The sequence below is a fragment of the Conger conger genome, chromosome 12 (genome assembly GCF_963514075.1).
Source record: "Conger conger chromosome 12, fConCon1.1, whole genome shotgun sequence".
Lineage (NCBI taxonomy): Eukaryota > Metazoa > Chordata > Actinopteri > Anguilliformes > Congridae > Conger > Conger conger.
The window spans coordinates 5,180,189-5,199,462 of NC_083771.1; the positions used below are offsets into that span (position 1 = coordinate 5,180,189).

Below are 19,274 nucleotides of genomic sequence, written 5' to 3' on the forward strand. Positions count from 1 at the left end.
TTCAAGCTACTGGCATCTTCCTTCCTTCCTTTTTGCCCACAGAACTGCTGCTCACTGGATGTTTTTTGGTTTTCACCCCATTCTCTGTAAACTATAGAGTGTGTTAAAATCCTAGGAGCTCATCAATTTCTGAGATACTGAAACACCCTGTCTGGAACAGTCATTCAATAGTCAAAGACTCTTAGATCACATTTATTCCCCATTCTGATGTTTGGTCTGAACAACTGAACAACTGAACAGCTTGACCATGTCTTGATGCTTTTATGCATTGAGTTCCAGCCAGATGATTGGTTGATTAGATATTTGCATTAATAAAGCTGGTGTATGGGTCTACCTAATGAAGTGGCCACTGACTTGTTCCATATACTTAATAATACTGCATGCAACCACTTTCATATCATAAAATGTAACCGTAATTCAAATATAGCAAAAAATATTTACTCAGTGCATTCAGGCAGATTTTCTTTACATTTGCATATCAGTGGGTGAACCTATGGAAAATGCAATATGGAAACTTATATGATGCCATACATAGGCAACTATATCTCATATAAAATTCCAGTACAGCACACCAAACAAGAGCAGCAAGAATGTATGTCTCTTGAAATAATTATCTTTATTAACAGGGTACTATTTTTGAAAAACTAATAATCATCATATTTGAATTGAATTGAGGTAATTTGAGACTCTTCAGATTCTGAAACTGAATTTTCAGTGTCCCACATTACCTGGATTCACCCTGTTAAAAATGTATGTGTCTTATAATGTTCAGCGTGGAAGACTAGAATGGGTTCTATAGAGAATCAAAAACTTGGGCTACCCTCGCCCATCTTCGGGTTAGGCTTAGGTTTAAGATAAATAGTTGAAGGATATATCATCATGATACTTTGTCTACGAATTACAAACGTATTGGTATTTCCCAGTGCGTATGTACGCGCAAAAGAAAATACGTAGCCTGGGCTACTTCAGATCACAGACGGAACTGTTCTTTGATTTGTCTCCAGAAGACGATGTGAGGTGGCTTCTCCCGACTCCTACATGCATGCTGTTTCTCTGACACACAACCATCAATCAATTCGTGTTTTCATGTTGTGTAATTCCAAAACGTTCTGAGCCATTTGGTCAAATAAAAATTACACCAAGCGTATGCATGAATTATACACTTGTCTGCACAGCTTGTCTTAAAAAACGGTAGGTAACTATGATATAGCCTGCAGAAAATCTCAAATGATTTTCAATTTCATTTAATCAAATGCTTTCAATAAATTGCATTCGTATATCCTTATGAAACGTTTGAAACGAAAGAGAAAAATGTCATTTCAAGGTTTTCCGGAAGATGGCGTGAGTCTTTATATATAAAAAAGACAGCCAAAACTGGCATTATTAGAGCACCTTTCGTTTAGCAAAAGGACGATGATCTGTTGTAGTGGATACATGCTGTCCGGAGAGGGATGCGTTTTGAGCATCTGCTCTAGGTACATTTGATATCATTGACAAAAGATACATAACGTTTGGCGCCACACTTTATAAGAAAACATGGCTCTAAAAAACGATAAACTATCGCTGTTTTAAACTTCCACGTACAGAGGGGAGAATTAGAAACCTACCTGATATGAATCGAGACCTGTCATTCGCGTAATTAAATGATGCACCTCAGCGGTAAATGTGGTTTAATAATTAATGGAGTATTCATAAAAAGCGACCATATAAGAGATGGCTGAAATAAGTTAATTGGCTCTAGAAATCTTGGGACGAGGACTTCCTGGGGGATTGCTTCCTGTCTTGCCGCCGATGCAATTTTCCAAGGAAGACGGAGCTCTCGAGGGGACATTTAAATCGAAACCTCACCACTGCGACTCGACTGGGGCTCCGTCCAAAATGTGCAGCGACTGCTATACAAACCAGACGTTTGTTTACGATGATGGGACCGCGCACGAACACACAGCCAGGTACTGTAGATCCTGCTTTCTTTCCGCGTTCTAACGTTAATTGTTGGCTGAAATGAGACTTGGGTGTGAAGGGTGTTGCTGACATATTTCAGCCGATTGTGATCATATATTAATTTAACTTTGAATATATCTACTATAGATGTGTAAATTAAGAGACGATACTAAAATATGACATTCAAAGTTTCAAAGCTTCTGTGTCTGAAATGTACATTGAATTGCTACGTGCAATTGCTTTCTACACTATGCTGTAAACTGATATTTGAAAATGTCATTTTAAAATCTTTTTGTTACAGGTATACCCTGTGGTAAACATAGCAGACATAATGCAACAGGATAAAAAAATTAGAGTACAAATGAATCAAAAAGGGATTTTCATCCTGAATATGAAACACTGTAGTTAGACAATAAAAGCATAAAAAGACAATCAGCTTGATTGATTTTGTCCTGAATTACAGATCATTTTGAAAGAGCTTGACCAAAACTAGCTACTCTTCAGAGGCAGTCGCTGTATGTTTTGGCAAGCACTGTCACCAACCGGTGACACGCCTGACATGTCTCTCAGCTAAGAACAACTGTACGCAGTTATGTGTGTGTTTTTAATGCGGAGTGCATGCGGGACTCATTTCAATAGGGTATTGCTTCTAGTCAAAGGTAGTAAAACATGGTGCGCCATAGTGTAAACGTGAAGGTACTGTACATGCGTGGCACGCCACGGTACAGCGGTCTCTGTGTGCACTTGGGGTCTGTGTTCACCAGAAATCATCAATAAAATCAGAGAGTCAGGCAGACCTCTTTAATTGGTCTCAAATCTTGCTGCAGGAGGTCTGTGTTTGTTGCCATTTCATGCTACCTACAGTATAAACAATGTCCACTTCGTCACACTTTATGTAAAATGTTTGTTTAAAAGATTATCCTCCTGAACAGGAATTTGTATAATCTCAAAGATTACTATTTACCCACTAACGGACTCAGTATTGTGCAATAAGACCTCTAATTCCCCATGCTAGGGGGAGAGCTCACAACATTTCTCCCGCCGGTGCGCAGAATCTACAGCTAAAGCCCTTTCTTGTGAAATATATTGCTTGCATGTAAACATTGTCCTTTTTCTGCCAGGGCAGTGGAGTGGAGAGACTTGATTTTTATACAGGCTGTGGTTCCCTTGTCTCCCGACTGTAACGCCCACCCGGTTCCTCTGCGTCCACCCACAGTTTCTCCCCGGCCACAGTGCATTCAGGGTCTCCTCTTTACGGCTGTCTGCGGGATTGATGGGCCTGCTCAGTAGTGTGCACAGAAGCTCATGATGACACAACAGCCCTCGCTGGCTTGTACCTGACAGGCTCAGAATCGCAATGGATGCCCAGCACAGGGGACCATTACCGTAACACATCAATTTACATGGCAAGGAGGCGGAAGCACCAAATGGATGCAAAAGCATTTCTTTCTCAAGTGAAAACATAGCATGTGGGTGAAAGCTTTATGTAAGCTCGACATTGGCTCAGGAGGTAAGAGCGGTCGGAGGGTTGTCGGTTCAATACCCCGCCCTGGGTTTGTCCCTGAGCAAGACACCTAACCCGCAAATGCTCCTGATGAGCTGGTTGGCGCCTTGCATGCCAGCCAATCGCTGTTGGTGTGTGAGTGTGTGTATGAATGGGTGAATGAGAAGCATCAATTGTACAGCGCTGTGGATGAAGGCACTATATAAATGCCAACCATTTACTATTTACCATTTCATCTCGGTGTATTGTGGGAATGCACTGACACAACATCTGTCCTTGAGTCAGCAGGACGTGTGATTTGAGGAGGCAAACTCCTAGTCTAGTCAGACTTCAGTATAGCCTGCCTGTTTATTTTTTCATCTGTCAAAATTCAAATGATATTTTCTTTTAATAATACTAGGTTGCTTTGATTTTCAGTGTTGTACGATGAATTCCAGTTCCAGTCTCGATGATTGGACGTGAGAACAACAGGCCTATGCAAGACAGTCTTGAAATAAATGAGCTGCACCGTCATGACTTCAGTCGGTAAACATAATTGTAATTTCCCCCTATTGGAGAACTTAATTAGAAAGCTACCTAATCGGGTTTCACCTTACTGCACTATCCACTTCAATTATCACAGGCAGGAAATGGAGTCTCTTAGGTTTAAAAGACCTAGGATGACAGCCCTCAAATGAAATGGCTTCTGGTTACTGTTGCTCAGGGTACTTTATTTTAGCCATGGCTGGATGTGTGTACAGTACCTGGAATTGACCGGTAATTGGAGCTGAGATTGGCCCCCACGGACAGCTGAGCGAGCCCACTCGGGTCTAATAGCAGACCGATGATCTGTGCCCCGGTGGCCGCACTGATGATTGTCAGATCCAAAACGTTTTGGTCTCTCAGGTGTGGAAGAATGCAAGTGATATCAGTTGCGTTGGGGCTGGGCCGGCCAGACTGCCAGAGAGTGATTGATATCGGCGGTGATGCTTTCTCGTCCTCCACCCCCTTTGCTCTATCCACCCCCAGGGAAAATGGCACACACCCATTGATCCTCGGAGGAAAAGCCTCCTGTTTTATGACCAAACAGAGGCATTAATCACTGGGTTCTGACCGAAGAGTTGCCCTGGCCACCCATTCTCCGCCAGTACACCCATATCGCTCTCAGAGGAAGTGGCAGCAGTGCAGCAGAAACGTGTAATGCAAATTCACTGCATTACGTTTCATTACAACCGTTTGAGAGAAAGTCATTGTGTGCGGTATGATATCTCTGGCCTAAACATCTATTTTTCACTGAACAGCTGTTTTATGTATCTCGCAAGCTGTGCAGATGTTTTTTTTTTTAGCTGATTAATTAAATAAAATGTCTCACATTTGAATCAAACTACAAGTAGAGGTTATCCAAGAATAGCTGTTAGGGACTCAACCTTAATGGACACAGAGCAGCATAGGACTATGAACATATCGCTCTTTAGTATTGTATTAGTCCAATGCACTGTTAGCCAGCCTGTGGATATGTTCTTTGATCCTTAGTGACAGTGCCTGCCCTTTTCATATTGTTGTAAGAGGGCTGAGGTTTTTCTTTGCTCTGGGTTCTGGGTCTGGTCCATATTTGGGTTGAACTGTAGGACACATTCTAACATCCTTCATCTTTAATTATCACTTAAGTACCATAGTACTTTGCTGTGCTCTGTTGCTCCTCTTTGTCTTTCTGATGGGAGAGCATTGCTCAGTCATCTTTATTAAAGACGCAGTGGAGGGACAGAAACCACTAACTTCTTTTGCATAATTGATCACTAAACGCTCTTTTGTGCGGACTATGGAGATTAATACGCAACTTGATAGTCGAATATGGCCATTGAAATATATAGGTAGGAATAATTATTAATTTGCATGTGGTTAAAAATGACTTCAAGATGAATATAATTTTCTGTTTGTTTACTGTATATACGTTACTGTATGTCATTGTCAGGAGCACTTTATGGGTACACATGCATCCCAGCCCGTGTACAGTTATTACAGCCATCCCATTGGGAGCAGTGTTTTATAAAGCTAATTTCAGAACACCTTAAGCCTAAGGGTGAGGAGAGCCGATAAGCTGTTAGAGGGAATTAACAGTGTCTAGAGATAAATGCTTCTACGGTGATACACGAAGACAGAAAATCCATCTGGTCTGTCAGGCACCAGTGAAACCCAGTACAGTGGGCAGTGGATTTAACTTTAATGGAGAACAGTGTTGCCATAAAGAGTGAAGCGTTTGGGATTCGGCACATTATTTCTCCTTTTTAAACGTACTGCTGAGCTCACACGGGAGGGAAGGGGCCGGGGCACTCTCCGCCCCGGGGAAAATAAGATATGAGGATGTTTCTCTGCACGCTCTCATCAAAGCCTCTGCAGACCACCTCTGGATTTGAAAGGCCAGGGTTTAAAGCAGCACTTATCCCGCTCTCACCTGTGATGCAATTAACACACGTGGTGGTGGAGTGGAGCTTCGTTCTTTTCAGGCCCCTGACAAATCCCCTGCACCTCCACTTGTGTTTGATGGGCTGTTCACTCTGCTGTGCCCCCGGGGCTGATGGGGTCTGGAGAATAAGCGTTCTGTTTCAGGACGGGAGAGGACCAGATGACGATAACACGAGCCTTCTCTCTTCTCTGTGTGGCTCTTTCACCACAGCAGAAAGAACAACAGCGGTCGGATCCTAACAAAAACTCTTTTTTTCCTCTGATGTGCTACAGAGGCACACGCCATTAGTTATACCTCCCTCCAGGACTAATCGCTCTGTCTCCTCAAGTCGCATATTGGCTTCTTACAAATGTCTCTGCACTTTGTAGCTTTGCTATTCATTTGTGTTTATGTGTTCATGTTTTTGTTCATTTTAGACCAATGACATGTCTGCTAGCAGCACAGGATGCTTCATACATGTGATTATTTTTATCACTAATTGTGCCACTAATTCAGCAATTTATAAACCCAAACAGAGGTTATTTAACAGATTTTTTTAATGTATTCTGTCTGTAACAAACAGATCAATAGTGCTAATCTACATGGAAATACAAATGCATGGCCTATTCAATATCCAATTTTAAAGTAATCAATCTGTGGAAGTAAAGCTGAATAACTTCAGCTTCTTGGCTGGAGTCATGGGATGAATGATTAACGAATGTTCTTTTCCCCCCTTTTCATTTGGGTTTTTTAATTTTTTTATTCATTCCAAATCTCTTACCAAGAGGCAGTCATGAGCCGACCAGCTCACTCCCCAAGTTCCCATGGCGACAGGTAACGCTTGACCTTTGACCTTTAACAATTCAACCGCATGCAGAATTCCACTCCATTGGGTTCCGGGCACAACCCTCAGATTTATAAACCCCCCCTCACCCTTTCCTGTCACTGAGTGCTGCCACGTGTGTCATGTTTCAAACCCTTCCACAAATCAGTCTGCAGTATGGTGTGAAAAGATTGAGTGTATCACCTGTGTTTCTGCTAAACAGTTGTTCAGTATTGTTTATCAGACTTTTTATTTGGAAAAAAATAAAAGTCTTCTAAATATTGTGACCGAGTGTGTTTCCAGTAATGAACTTTTCTTTTCTCTGGCAGGAAAGAAAATTGTGTTGTGAATTCAGTTGATTCAAACAGAAAAGCATGATGATGGTTGAAGACACCTGTGCATGCACAAATGCATAAATATAAATATATATATATTACTATGCTCTGACTACACTGCACCATGGTATGTTTTTGCATGCAGGTGTGGATCATGGACATGCACTGTATTCATAAACCGACATTAATAAATGACACTGATGCCCATAACACAGCACAATGTCCTTGTGTCAGGTTCCCGCCTCACTTCTACCTGATGTTTCACTTGAGTGCGTGAAAGATTTTTATCCTTTTGCTTGTCTCGTTGAATTGCCCTCTTTTGACAGACAAGTACAGATATTGGTTTTATTTCTATGGTAATTGAGGAACTGCTTGCAGAGCACTAAAACAGCATGTCGTGATTGGGTATTTTACTGCGTCTCAAGCACTTCCAGTGAAATTTCACTGATGTTTAGATCCTTTCTGGGATGTCAGGATGAAGTTTGGTAAAGGATAATATTAGTCAGATTATTGTTGCCCCTGAAGGGGACATGAGTTGCTGGCCTTAATCTCAAGAATCATACAGTCACCGAGCACTTTATTAGGTATTTATGAGACTATTTGTTAGCTGTTGTAATGTGTGTTTATTTGCATTACTGTCACCTTCCTGTCTGCTGATTCTCCTCTGATGTCTCTCATTAAGAAGGCATTTTTGTCTGTAGAACTGCTGCTCACTGTTTGGTTTTTTTTTTTGCACCATTCTTTGCATACTCTAGAGACTAGTGTGTGAAAATCCCAGGAGATCAGCAGTTTCTGAGATACTCAAACCACCCTGTCTGCCACCGACAATCATTCCATGGTCAAAGTCACTTAGATCACATTTTTTCCCCATTCTGATGGTTGATGTGAACATTAACTGAAGCTCCTGACCCGTATCTCCATGATTGTATGCATTGCACTGCTGCAACACAATTGGCTGATTAGATAGTCGCATGAATAAGTAAGTCTAATAAAGTAAGTGTTGCTAATAAAGTGCTTGGTAAGTGTATATTCAACAATGCCGAAACCTACAGTACAAGGGGCATTCAAATTATATGTTTTTCAATGTATAATCACTGTAACATATTCTTGTCATCCAAGACAGTTTTATTATGTAAAACAATTCTACGGAAACTGTTGTTTTTTCCAGATCTAAGGAGTATAGAGATACAATATGCCCTCAAGTAATCTGTAAATTGGGTTCAACTGGTTCAGTTTTAGCCCGTTTGAGATTCACAGCATTTATGAACACATTTTCTATTTGCCTTTTTTGTTCTAGTCACAAAAAAAATTAACTTCCAAATTTAGTCTGTTAGGTGTTCATGTGCACCTTGGGGAAACCAAAAGGTGCTGATGATGCTTCTGTGTGGCCAAACTGAATTTATTCGTCACTGAATTAATTTATTCATCACACATTTTATTCATAAACGCTGCGTGACTCATGAAAGGTACAGAGAAAGTAATGATGTAATGTGTTCTTTTGAAACTTTTAAATCATAAATAATCGTATCCTATCTGTCTATATGTCTGTCTTAACTACCCGCCCCAATCTGGCTATAATTCTGTATTTTTAAAATAATGTTTAGTCAGTTTATTTTTCTTGAGGCATGAGGATATAGTTACTGTAGAAGATGCAATTAGCGCTTCAATAATGATTTAGTTGTGCACAGTGCCTAGGGTGCAGGTATAGAGTCTTTCTTTAATTGAAGTAAAACAAAGTAAACCCGAAAACAACAAATCTCATGTGACCTCCGTGTGGCGAAAGCCATTAGGATAATTCATTAAGGGAACACCGTAGGCTATAGTATCTCAAATTAATGTCTACGCGACTGCGGTTATAATACGGGTTGATACTTGTAGGCCTATGTACCACACAAACATTGGTGATCAAATCAAACGCTCAAAATATTTATGAACAAATTGGTAAAGCTTATGTAGCCTAATAAATATTTGTCAATTTAACTTTGCGGAATTTCTCGTCAGACAACGATAGATGGGCGCTTGCATTAGCTTACATATCTGCATTGCAACACTGTTGATTCTACAGTTCATGAAGAGTCTTTTAGGTTGTGCCGGCAGTATCAACAAGTGATATGGGGGCGTGCTGGATGCTGATGCTGACAGGAAGTTGATCAGTTTTCTTGTGTCTCCCGCAGGACTTCACCTGAGACGGTGCAGAAGAATAACAGCAGCAACACCGGAGTTATTCTGGATATTTCCGCACTCAAGATGACCGAGGTGGACTCGGAGGTCCCACCACTTCCGCCTCGGTACCGATTTCGCGATTTGCTGCTTGGAGACCAGTCTTTCCAAAACGACGACAGGTATTGTGACATTGGAGCTGTTTGACTTGTTGAAGCCCCGTGGTGGCGATACAGGAGCTGTCCGTTATGTAGTTCTGAACTGTGAGCCAAACTGCCGGATCTTGTATGGATCGGTTGAATATTTTGCCTTACTCGCGTTTGCGAATGAGGAACTTGCGCTATGTTGCTGTATTGTCGCGCTGACTGCCAAAAACCGTTCGCGGTTGAGTTTGACAGAGGTGGACTTTGTATTATCTCAATAAAGAGAGAAATTAAAAGTGGAATCAAGAAAACCAATGTTATATTTGCAACACCATACGTAACCTAGTATTGTCTTACACGTGGAAGATAAAATACTCTATGTAGAGTATTGAGAGAGTGGCATGCGTTAATGGCATTGACATTTCATTCAACGTAATTTAGATTTGAGAACCAGATAATGTTGTTATATGAAAAAGAAGCCGCTCTGTAACACTAAGTGAAAACGCATACTTAGCAGACATATGCTTACCTAAGTTTATTCAATGTTGTTTGATAGTTGACATCGAATGCCCATTTTAAGTTCAAAGAATAGCCTAGAAAGGGTTCACAACAAATCTGAGAAGATTAACAACAAACGAGAAAACCCGAATTGAAATACCTTGATGCCGTACAACGGTTCGTCCCTGCAGTGTTTTGTACCTTATGGCCTGCAGTTCTGTGAAACGGCATGCTGTGTCATTACAGTTTGACTGGCACTACTGTAAGCCTCTTCCTTCCGATATCCTGACAAATAATGGAAAAATAGAGACGGACAAAACATAAATCACGGGAATGAAAAGGACACTGCAAGATAAAAACACGAGGTCATTTTTTTTCAGGAAACAATGCAATAGCCGTAGACCCCATAGGTTTCTAGTCAAGTCCAGTCACCTTTATTTATAGAGCACATTTAAAGACAACTGACCAAAGTGCTGCACAATATTCATAAAACAAATAAGACAATATGTTTATGCACGCTATGAAAGGAATATAGAAGGAAAAAAACAGCACACTGCAGGAACTAAAAACACCTATACACGCAAGACAACACACACCGACCAAACGACCACCTCAGCTGGAGTTAAAAGCAAGCGAGTAGAGGTGAGCTTTTAGGTGAGATTTAAAAATATGAATGGTGGGGGCTGATCTGACAACAAGAGGCAGGCTCTTCCACAGCCTCGGGGCAGCAATGGCGAAGAAACCTTGTCTTCTTCTTTCCCAAGTAATTCCTGAAAGCAAGGTTAAGAACAGGGCAGAAATGTACCCTGCAATCCTATTCCTCTGGGAATAGACATAGGATTTGCCTGTCATATAGGGAAGACTGCTCTGAGCTCTGTGTCACTTCATTGTGTGCAGATTAGTGACTGAGTGACAAAGAATCATAGCCTCTGCCTCAGCAAGTCATACGATGTGTGCCTGTGCAGTGTGAGGATTCAGAAACAGCCGAGAAGCAAAGCTGATGGCTGACTGCTTTCTGCATCCCCTACTGCGGGCATATTTCATTACAGTCAATTTCCACACAAACCTATTATCTCTCCAGTTTCAGCATTTCTGTGATGATGTGGAGGCATTCGGCATTGGTAGTCATTATTAAGATCTCTATAGATTTAGACAATCTCTTTTAACTTTGACAACCCCAGAGTGAGAACACAGCAGGCTTTGCGTCGTGTTGGTACAACGTCCCCTTCACCCGTACAGCACAATTATGCGAAACTGCTGAGTGCAGTAACGAATGAACCCTGGGATAGCGGCATGCGGGAAAGCAGAGGTACTACGCAGAGCTGCACCAAACAAAATAACACAAAATAACAATCTGAAGCGAGTCGTGCAGCGTTCAGTGGAGCGTGTGCAAGTGTGAGAATGAGCACTCGGGTATTGGATACAGAAGATTCGGTCACTCCCCCCGAGAGGCAGATTATAGCATGATTGGTCCCTTGGCTGGGGGCCTGGGTCCATAGTTCAGCATGCTCATTTATCTGCTGTTGCACTCTGAAGGAGGACCGCAGTTTAAAACAAGCAGCAGACTCACCACTTTTCTGCTTGATGTGGACCCTGTTTATCGGTGCGCTGAGGTTTCTGTTGGAATTTAAAACCGGATAATAAAGCTTTCCTCAGTCGCAGGAGAACCTGGGCATCTGCTGGAGCGGGGAACATGTCCACCCCAGAGCCAGAGCAAGCATTAGATTAATTCTCTTGGGTTCATTTGTTCACTGACCGAAAAGGCGCTGATTGTATCTCTTAGTGTACAATGTGGACACACAAACACAGCTACACACAGAAATGCACCCACACTGGGGCACATTTACAGTTACTAATTACCTTGCCATTATGGCTTTGGATTTGGAGGAAGCACACAATTTTCCACAAAGCACACTGGACCTGCCCAGAATATGACTACTTGTATTCTACCCTTTACCCATCAAACTAACAGGAACCACATGATTCTGCATGGAGGCAATTAGAATCCAATACAACTGCTCCTGTAGAATGAAAAGGAATTGTATTAACTTGGAGCCAGTTTGCTCCTGTGATCTAAACCCAGACTGACGGTGCAGCACAGTCTCCCTTCAGATCAGTACCCCACACAGACCCATCACACTGGTGTCCTCAATCCAGGAGGGCAGCTGTAGAGGCCGACCGGAGCAGCGTCATCAGCCCCGGAGGTGGCCGCTGTCGCCTCGCGAGTGCGATGTCCTCGGCGCTGGAGGTGGCCGGTGCAAACCTGTCAGTGTGGTAACAGGAAGGACGCTTTCTCATAAGCCCCAGCCCGGTCGGGATGACTCAGTATCCCAGCAGCCCCTGCTCTGGCTCAGCGGGGCATGCACAGCCCCTCAGACACTCGAGGCAGGAGTGTGGGCGCTGAGAGAGGGAATCTCCACGCCACTCTGTCATTATCTCTGGGGCTGCATTATGGGGGCTGACAGTGGTGAGTTGCGTGGGAGCTGAAGATGAATATTCTCACTGATGAGCTGAAGGGCTAAAGATGACTGATAGAATATTTTACATGTTTTTTTTGTTTTTTTTGGTTGTTTTTTTTTGCTGGTGTCCTCCATACTGTCCAAATACAGTTTGTCACAGCACTCCGCCTTTGCTTTGTCCACTTTCCCTCTGCCAGGGCTGTATATGTTTGAAAGAAAAGTGTGTTGATCATGCATTATTAATGCCTGTGCTCTCACTGCCACCGCGTTTTCATATGCAGCCCCCTCACTGTGTATGAAGCTGTGGGGAACAGGGTCATTAGCAGATAATGTGTTATTCCCACAATAGCTGCGTCACTGAGTAAAATCTAAGCATTATTCTCTACGGTGAGGGAGAAGCCTTAAATGACAAATGTGCTTAATCTTCGCCAGAAGGGCTGAGGAAATGGTGGACATTTCACAAATGCTGGACGGTGGAGGATCCAGATGGTAACATCTTGCAATGGCATGATTATCATGGTATTAATTATATGCTTAGTCGTGAGTGAAATAATGGCCCTTCAAGGGTATTCATAGAATAATAATTAGGGTATTCATAGTCGAATAATTCTCCACAAAATAGTGAAATAACTCAAACAATATAGTGCTAATTTCTTGGCGGAGTCCTTGCAAGTTCTTAACAATTGCTTCACTGGGGCTCAGCCTTAAAATGTTTCATTGATGATTGCGGAGGTCAGTGAAATATATACATTTTAAAAAAGCAACTACTTAGTTCCATGTCCTGGATAAAAATAGTAGTTGTGTGCCTTTGCATTGTGTTGGGGTCAGTAGCCACATACATTGTGCTGAGCCTTATGAAACCAGGCATCCCCTGGTACATCAGCATCATTTCACCTACAGAGGTTGTTTGTTCTTCCAAGTCATGTCATATGAAAGGTTTCCTTTTCTCCTTGCATCATTACCCCAGGGAGTTCCCATTCTTTAACGAACACAGTCTATTTGCAGCCAGCACAAAAGAAAGGCTTGTGTCCCCTTTAGAGAGAGGAACCAGCACACGGCCAGCCTTCCTGCTTAATTACCATAAGGTCTGCTCGTGAGCAGACTGCTCTTCGTTGTGTGTCTTACATAATGTTTGCCTTTGAAAGGTTGTTTGGTAAAAAAGATCTGAAAATTTGCTTTAAAACCCCAAGCCATTTTATCGCACTCTCCCACCGAGAGACACGACCTTGTCAAGGCTGGAGTCTACACCGTGGCCCCCAATTCCCTTATCTACTCCTACCAATGTTGACCTCCAGTCACCGTGCAGAAGAAAGCTGCCTTTCTGCTTCCACGCACTTAAGCACTCAGGCCACTTGGTCTCTCAGGGCCACAAAAACTTTTCAATTGCGGAAAAGAAATAAAACCGTTGCCTTTGCTCGAGGATTTTGAGGGAGCCATTGTAGTTTTTGTAGTTATTCAAATCATTACCACCCACCATTTTGTAAACGAGCTCAAGTTCAAAAGTGCCTTTGTTAGTGTGGGTTAGCTGTGAGTCAGTGGCATTGCATAGCTGTCGAGGACACTTCAGATGTGCAGGGTGACGGTGTGAATGGAGGAGGGTGGGCCACCAGATCATCCCAGAGAACTTCTCACCCAGGACCACTTACCAGGTACGGCCACACGCCGGGACGTTCCAGAAAGATGCATCAGACAGAAGTTGCGATTTATCATTTTTCCATCACGCCGGCATAGCAGGTCTGGTGGGCGGTCGGGACAAGTGGTCTGGCTGCCTGCTCGGGTCAGCGTTCCCTGTGCTTCTCACAGCCTTTGCTGTAATCACCACCGTGTGGGCTGCAGGAAATTAACCCGTGTGGAGAACGCAGTCTCCAGGGCACTGCCGTGTCCTCTGCCTGAAGAGGTACATAGAGGGCGATTCTAATATGTCCCTTCTCCGGGGGGGAGCAGAGTCACAAGGTATTTCTCAGTGATGTTCCTGGACAGCCGGTTCCCGGAGTGCACCTCTTTGCCACAGCCGAGGGTTTTTATCGTAGATGGAAACTACTAGCCATAAACATAAACACGCATTATTCTAAATAAAAATAGAAAAGCGCACCTGTCCAAGAAACAAAATTGAATCACTGGAATGGAAAAGACCAAACCTATAATAACCTTGGCCATGGCCACAGCCACTAGCAATAATGCACTCTAGGGCAGTGGTCACCAACCAGTAGCCTAGTGGCTCAGGTACATGACTGGGACCTGGAAGGTTGGTGGTTCAAGCCCTGGTGTAACCGCAATAAGATCCGCACAGCCGTTGGGCCCTTGATCAATGCTTTGTCCAATGAACTATTAAGTCGCTTACGATAAAAGCATCAGCCAATTAACAAATTATCATTACAGGTAAAAGTGTGAAGAGCTGTCTGTGGGTATATTGTGGTGGGAATGCTGGTGGTGATCTGACCTTTGGTTGGTGTGGCCCCCTGAGGGCCCGGCAACTCTGCCACAGGGCTGCAGATGGTGGAGCTGCCGGTGCCCTGACCCTCAGACTTCTAATGAGCTGCTTTAATGAAAGACTCAGTTTAAAGGCCCCGGAGTATATGTTACATTGATACTAATGAACCAGCCTGGAATTATTTCCCTGCAAAAATTCAGTAGGAAAAAAAAAAAAAACAAACCAAAGTGATTGTTTTTCTAAACGTAGTTACCATGCGCCAGGTGGATGGCCCTTAGAAGACTTTCCGTAAATGTTTTATAAAGTCCAACCTGTAATATTGCCTGGGTTTTATTCTTTGGCAGAAGTACATTAGCACCACTGCACTCTGTTGGGAGCCGTCAGGTGATGGATGGCGTTCATAGTCTTTTGATATGCCTGAGCCCGCAGCCGTCCTGAGTCCGGTCCATTGACGGTCGGGGAGAAGTGAAACGTTAGTGGAGCGGCGGAGGCGAGTGCTGGGGGTGATCGGTGGGGGTGATGAGGAAGATTGCTGCCTGGCTCTGAGCAGCAGAGATAAAAGCAGCGGCTGTCTGTGCCGGGGATGGAGAAAGGAAAGGCTTCAGCAGCAGACAGGCACCTCAGCTCAATCTGGAACACCAATGTTCCCCTCCGACTCTTACACTTGATAGAAAACGTAGTATGCAAATAATGTATACATTACCAAACAGCTTCCGTTTGAGTTTCACAGGGTGTGGGGGGGGGGGTTGGTATGGTTGCAGGTTCTGAATGATGGTAGTGCAAAATGCAAAATCTCCTGTGATCAATGAAAATCGGAACTAAAAGAGTACATGTTCATAAAAAAACACTTTACATGTTGTGTTTCTGTGACAAACATAGTTATGAAATGGCTCTGTCTTGCTGTTTAATCTCATGTTTAATTATTTACACTTTATAGTCACTTCTCTGTTGTACTATTTTAGCAACATCACCTTTGGCTCCCCGTGATGATTCCCCCCCTGAATACTGAATACTCCCTGAACGATATTCTGTGATTAACTCAAGGGCACATGTTTGCTCTGATTTGCATTGAACACCTAGTTCCAATCAAAATATAGCTTTGGAGCAATTTCATTAAAATGCAAAAACATAATTTCCCCATTTTTTTTACTGTTTAGCCCATGACCTGAATTGTTTATTTTATACAGTGGGTTTTTGTAAAAAGGATATTTAATGTTCAGGATGTGGATGCAGTAGATGTCTGGCCCAGGTACTGTGTTCTGCTCTCATACATGTATAGTTCAGTATCGGCATGCCCTTCTGTCTCCTGTGGTGATGTTTAGTCAGCACGCAGGGCTCAGAGTGAGTGGAGCCCTCTGCCATAATGACGTTTGATAGGTTATTATAGAGAATCCTCAGGCACTGTCTGTTTGCTCATACACACAAATACACACACACAAACATACACACAAACACACATACACAAACGCAAAGCAACACACACAAGCATACACAAACACATACACACAAACACACAAAGAAACACACATACACACATACATATACACACAAACAAACACACACACATACACACAAACACACATACACATACACACAAATAAATACACACACATACACACATACATGCACACACATACACAATCATATAAACACACTAACATACACACACAAACAAACATAAACACACATACACACAAATAAATACACACACATACACAAACATACGCACGCACAAACACGCACATACACATACACACAAAGAAACACACACAAACACGCACATACACATACACACAAAGAAACACACACAAACACACACGCATGTACATGCACACACACAAACACACATACACACACACAAAGACACACGCACACAATACACCATTGCTCAAGGCTCAGTGAAGAAAAAAACAGCAATCAGTAACCTTTGTGTTTTCTGTCACTCTTGCTCCCTGTCTTGTATAAATGTTTGCTCCTCCTGGTCTGAGTCCCAGAATGGCGATTGCTTTGTTACAGGGACCGAGCAATAAATCCACTGATCCCTGAACAGCTGCATTACACTCATTTGCATCTCATCTGGCAAAAGGGATTGTGGGAAATCAACAGTTCTGTAGCTTCTCGAGTTCCTCAACGTTTAATTGTTTCAGCACTGCCAATGTTGCTCGACAGGGAAAATCAATAGCCCGTACCTTTATGACAATGCTTATTCAAGTGGAACACAAAGGTTTTACTCTGTAATAATAAAAGGTGTATCCATTTTGTAGACAGTCAGTCTATTTATTTTCCCATTTGATAACCTCATTTATTTTTAGCAGCAGTTTTCATTGCTCATTGTATCCCCTGAAGGTTCAGAGGTTATAGTAACTGGTCTGTCTATACCCACAAACATCAAATCATTATTCACAAATATTGATCTCCGATCAGATATTTCTTTATTTAAATATATTATCAGCTTACGCCTTCAGTGGCAGTAGTGTGACTCACGACACAGTGCCAATATGACTGTGTGTTACAGTATGCTGATAATAGGTGCTTTTCTGTCATGTTTCTGCAGGAATATCTTAGATAAGCTTCATATGCTGTGGTGTTATCAAAAAACCTTGAATTCCGAAGACCTGATCTGAACTATACAGCCATTTTTTTGGGCATCACTATCAAGTGTCAAAGGATTTTATATAAATCAGAGTTAACACTGAGATGTTGTACGTGGTATTTTGCTGTGATACATACAGTTTCTCCATGCCCTCAGGTCTGTGGTGATGTTTATTCAGTGCACCGGGTATGGAGTGAGTGGAGCTGACATTTCATATCACTGTATTTTAGTCACACTGGATTAGTGCACTAATGCACTGCTGGGCCAGTGTGGTCCTGTTTTGTGGAACAGAATCGCCCTGCTCTGTGTGAACACTGGGCTAACGTGGTCCTGTTCTGTGGAACAGAATCGCCCTGCTCTGTGTCAACGCTGCGATAACGTGGTCCTGTTCTGCGGAACGGAATCACTCAGCTCTGTGTAACCGCTGTGCTAATGTGACCTTGTTTCGCATGAGCGTGCGGTTGCCAGATCAGGCAGCAGTGTGGTTGCCAGATCAGACAGCAGTGCGGTTGCCAGATCAGACAGCAGTGCGAGTGCGGTTGCCAGCTCGGGCAGCAGTGCGGTTTCCAGATCAGAAAGCAGTGCATTGCCTGGGGCCACTCTGCCCTGCTGTAGCTCCCTCAGAGACTGTCTCTTTATCGCCCTTGGTTCCCATCTGCTGTTAGTGGACAGGAAGTGATGCGCGATCAACAGTTACAAAAGCGAACGTCGCACGACTCATCGCTGCTGCGAGCGTATGCTAATGCAGGAGAACATGGAGACATCCCAGAGCTTCATCACTCTGCTCCTCAGCCTCTGCCTGCTTCAGTAAGTGTCTGGTCTTTGCTATTGTTCTGGGATGTTTCTTTGCTTGGTAGGCTTCACTGGCACTTAGTAGATACATGGATTTACTTAGTTTATTGCAGGCATCTCCAACTCAAACTCTTAAGAGCCACGGTGTCTGGTTTCCACAGTTTTTCCCCACGTTAGTTACACATTTGGCTAATTAAAGTCGGTTGGTGTTGTGTGGTTGTGTTGTCCTTTCAGCAAATACAGTGCAGTCTGGAAGTATTTGGTCAGTGGTACAATTTCTATTCTTTTGGCTTTGTACTCCAGTAAATTTGATACAATCAATTTGAGGATAAAATTAAGATTGTCACCTTCAATTTGTTGGAATATAAATCCATATCGGGAGATCCCTGTAGGAATTACATTCTTTTTTATAAATGGTCCATTTTATGGAAAGAAAAGTAATTGGATGGTTGGCTTCTCAGTTGTTATTGATTAGTCAGGTGTAAGAAAGCTCTCAGTATCTAGTCTTGATTATAGGCATTTGATTGCCTTTGGAGTCTATTATTTAAAAACACAGGTCCTAATCTTGACAAACAGCAATAACAGACTCCAAAGGCAATCAGAAGCCTAGAATCAAGACTAGGTACTGAAAGCTTTCTTATACCTGCACTAAGGAAGCGATTGAATACACTTGACTAATCATAAACAACAGAGATGCCCATTGTCCAATTACTGTTTGTTACCTAAAATGGGGGGACCTATGTATAAATAGGGATTTAATTCCAACAGGGATCATCTGATATGGTTGTAAATACCTTCAAATTAAAGGTCACAGTCTGTCTGCACTTTAACCTCATATTCAAATCCTATGTGCTGGAGTACAGAGCCAAAACTACAGAAACTATCACACTGTCCGAATACTCAAGTACTGCTTTGTATATGAATGATATTTACAGAATCCATATCCAAATAATATGAATTCAGTTTTGTGGTATATGTAAATTTGTGGTTTGCTTTGAATTCAGGATTAATTGCAAAGTTGTTTTTCATTTCAGTACTGGAGTTGGAGAAAGTACTGGCACGAGAGAGCCCCCTACTGGGAACGTATATATTATTTACTAAAAGGAAAGCTCACTTCCTGTCTTTTTTTATATTATGTCAGCTTTAGTGTATGTTCTTGACTGGCACAGGTGC

The 19,274-nt window shown here is 42.6% G+C and overlaps 1 protein-coding gene across 1 annotated transcript in view; it reads left to right on the forward strand.

Annotated features, from left to right (window-relative positions):
- Window positions 1–1,407: 1,407 nt before the first annotated feature.
- The window catches only part of kcnt1a (potassium sodium-activated channel subfamily T member 1a), a 102,999-nt gene continuing 85,132 nt past the window's right edge, over window positions 1,408–19,274 (forward strand). The window contains exons 1-3 of the mRNA XM_061263816.1: window positions 1,408–1,659; window positions 1,742–1,949; window positions 9,200–9,367. Coding sequence (XP_061119800.1) covers window positions 1,644–1,659; window positions 1,742–1,949; window positions 9,200–9,367 — 392 coding nt within the window. The 5' untranslated portion in view covers window positions 1,408–1,643. The remainder of the gene's footprint in view (window positions 1,660–1,741; window positions 1,950–9,199; window positions 9,368–19,274) is intronic.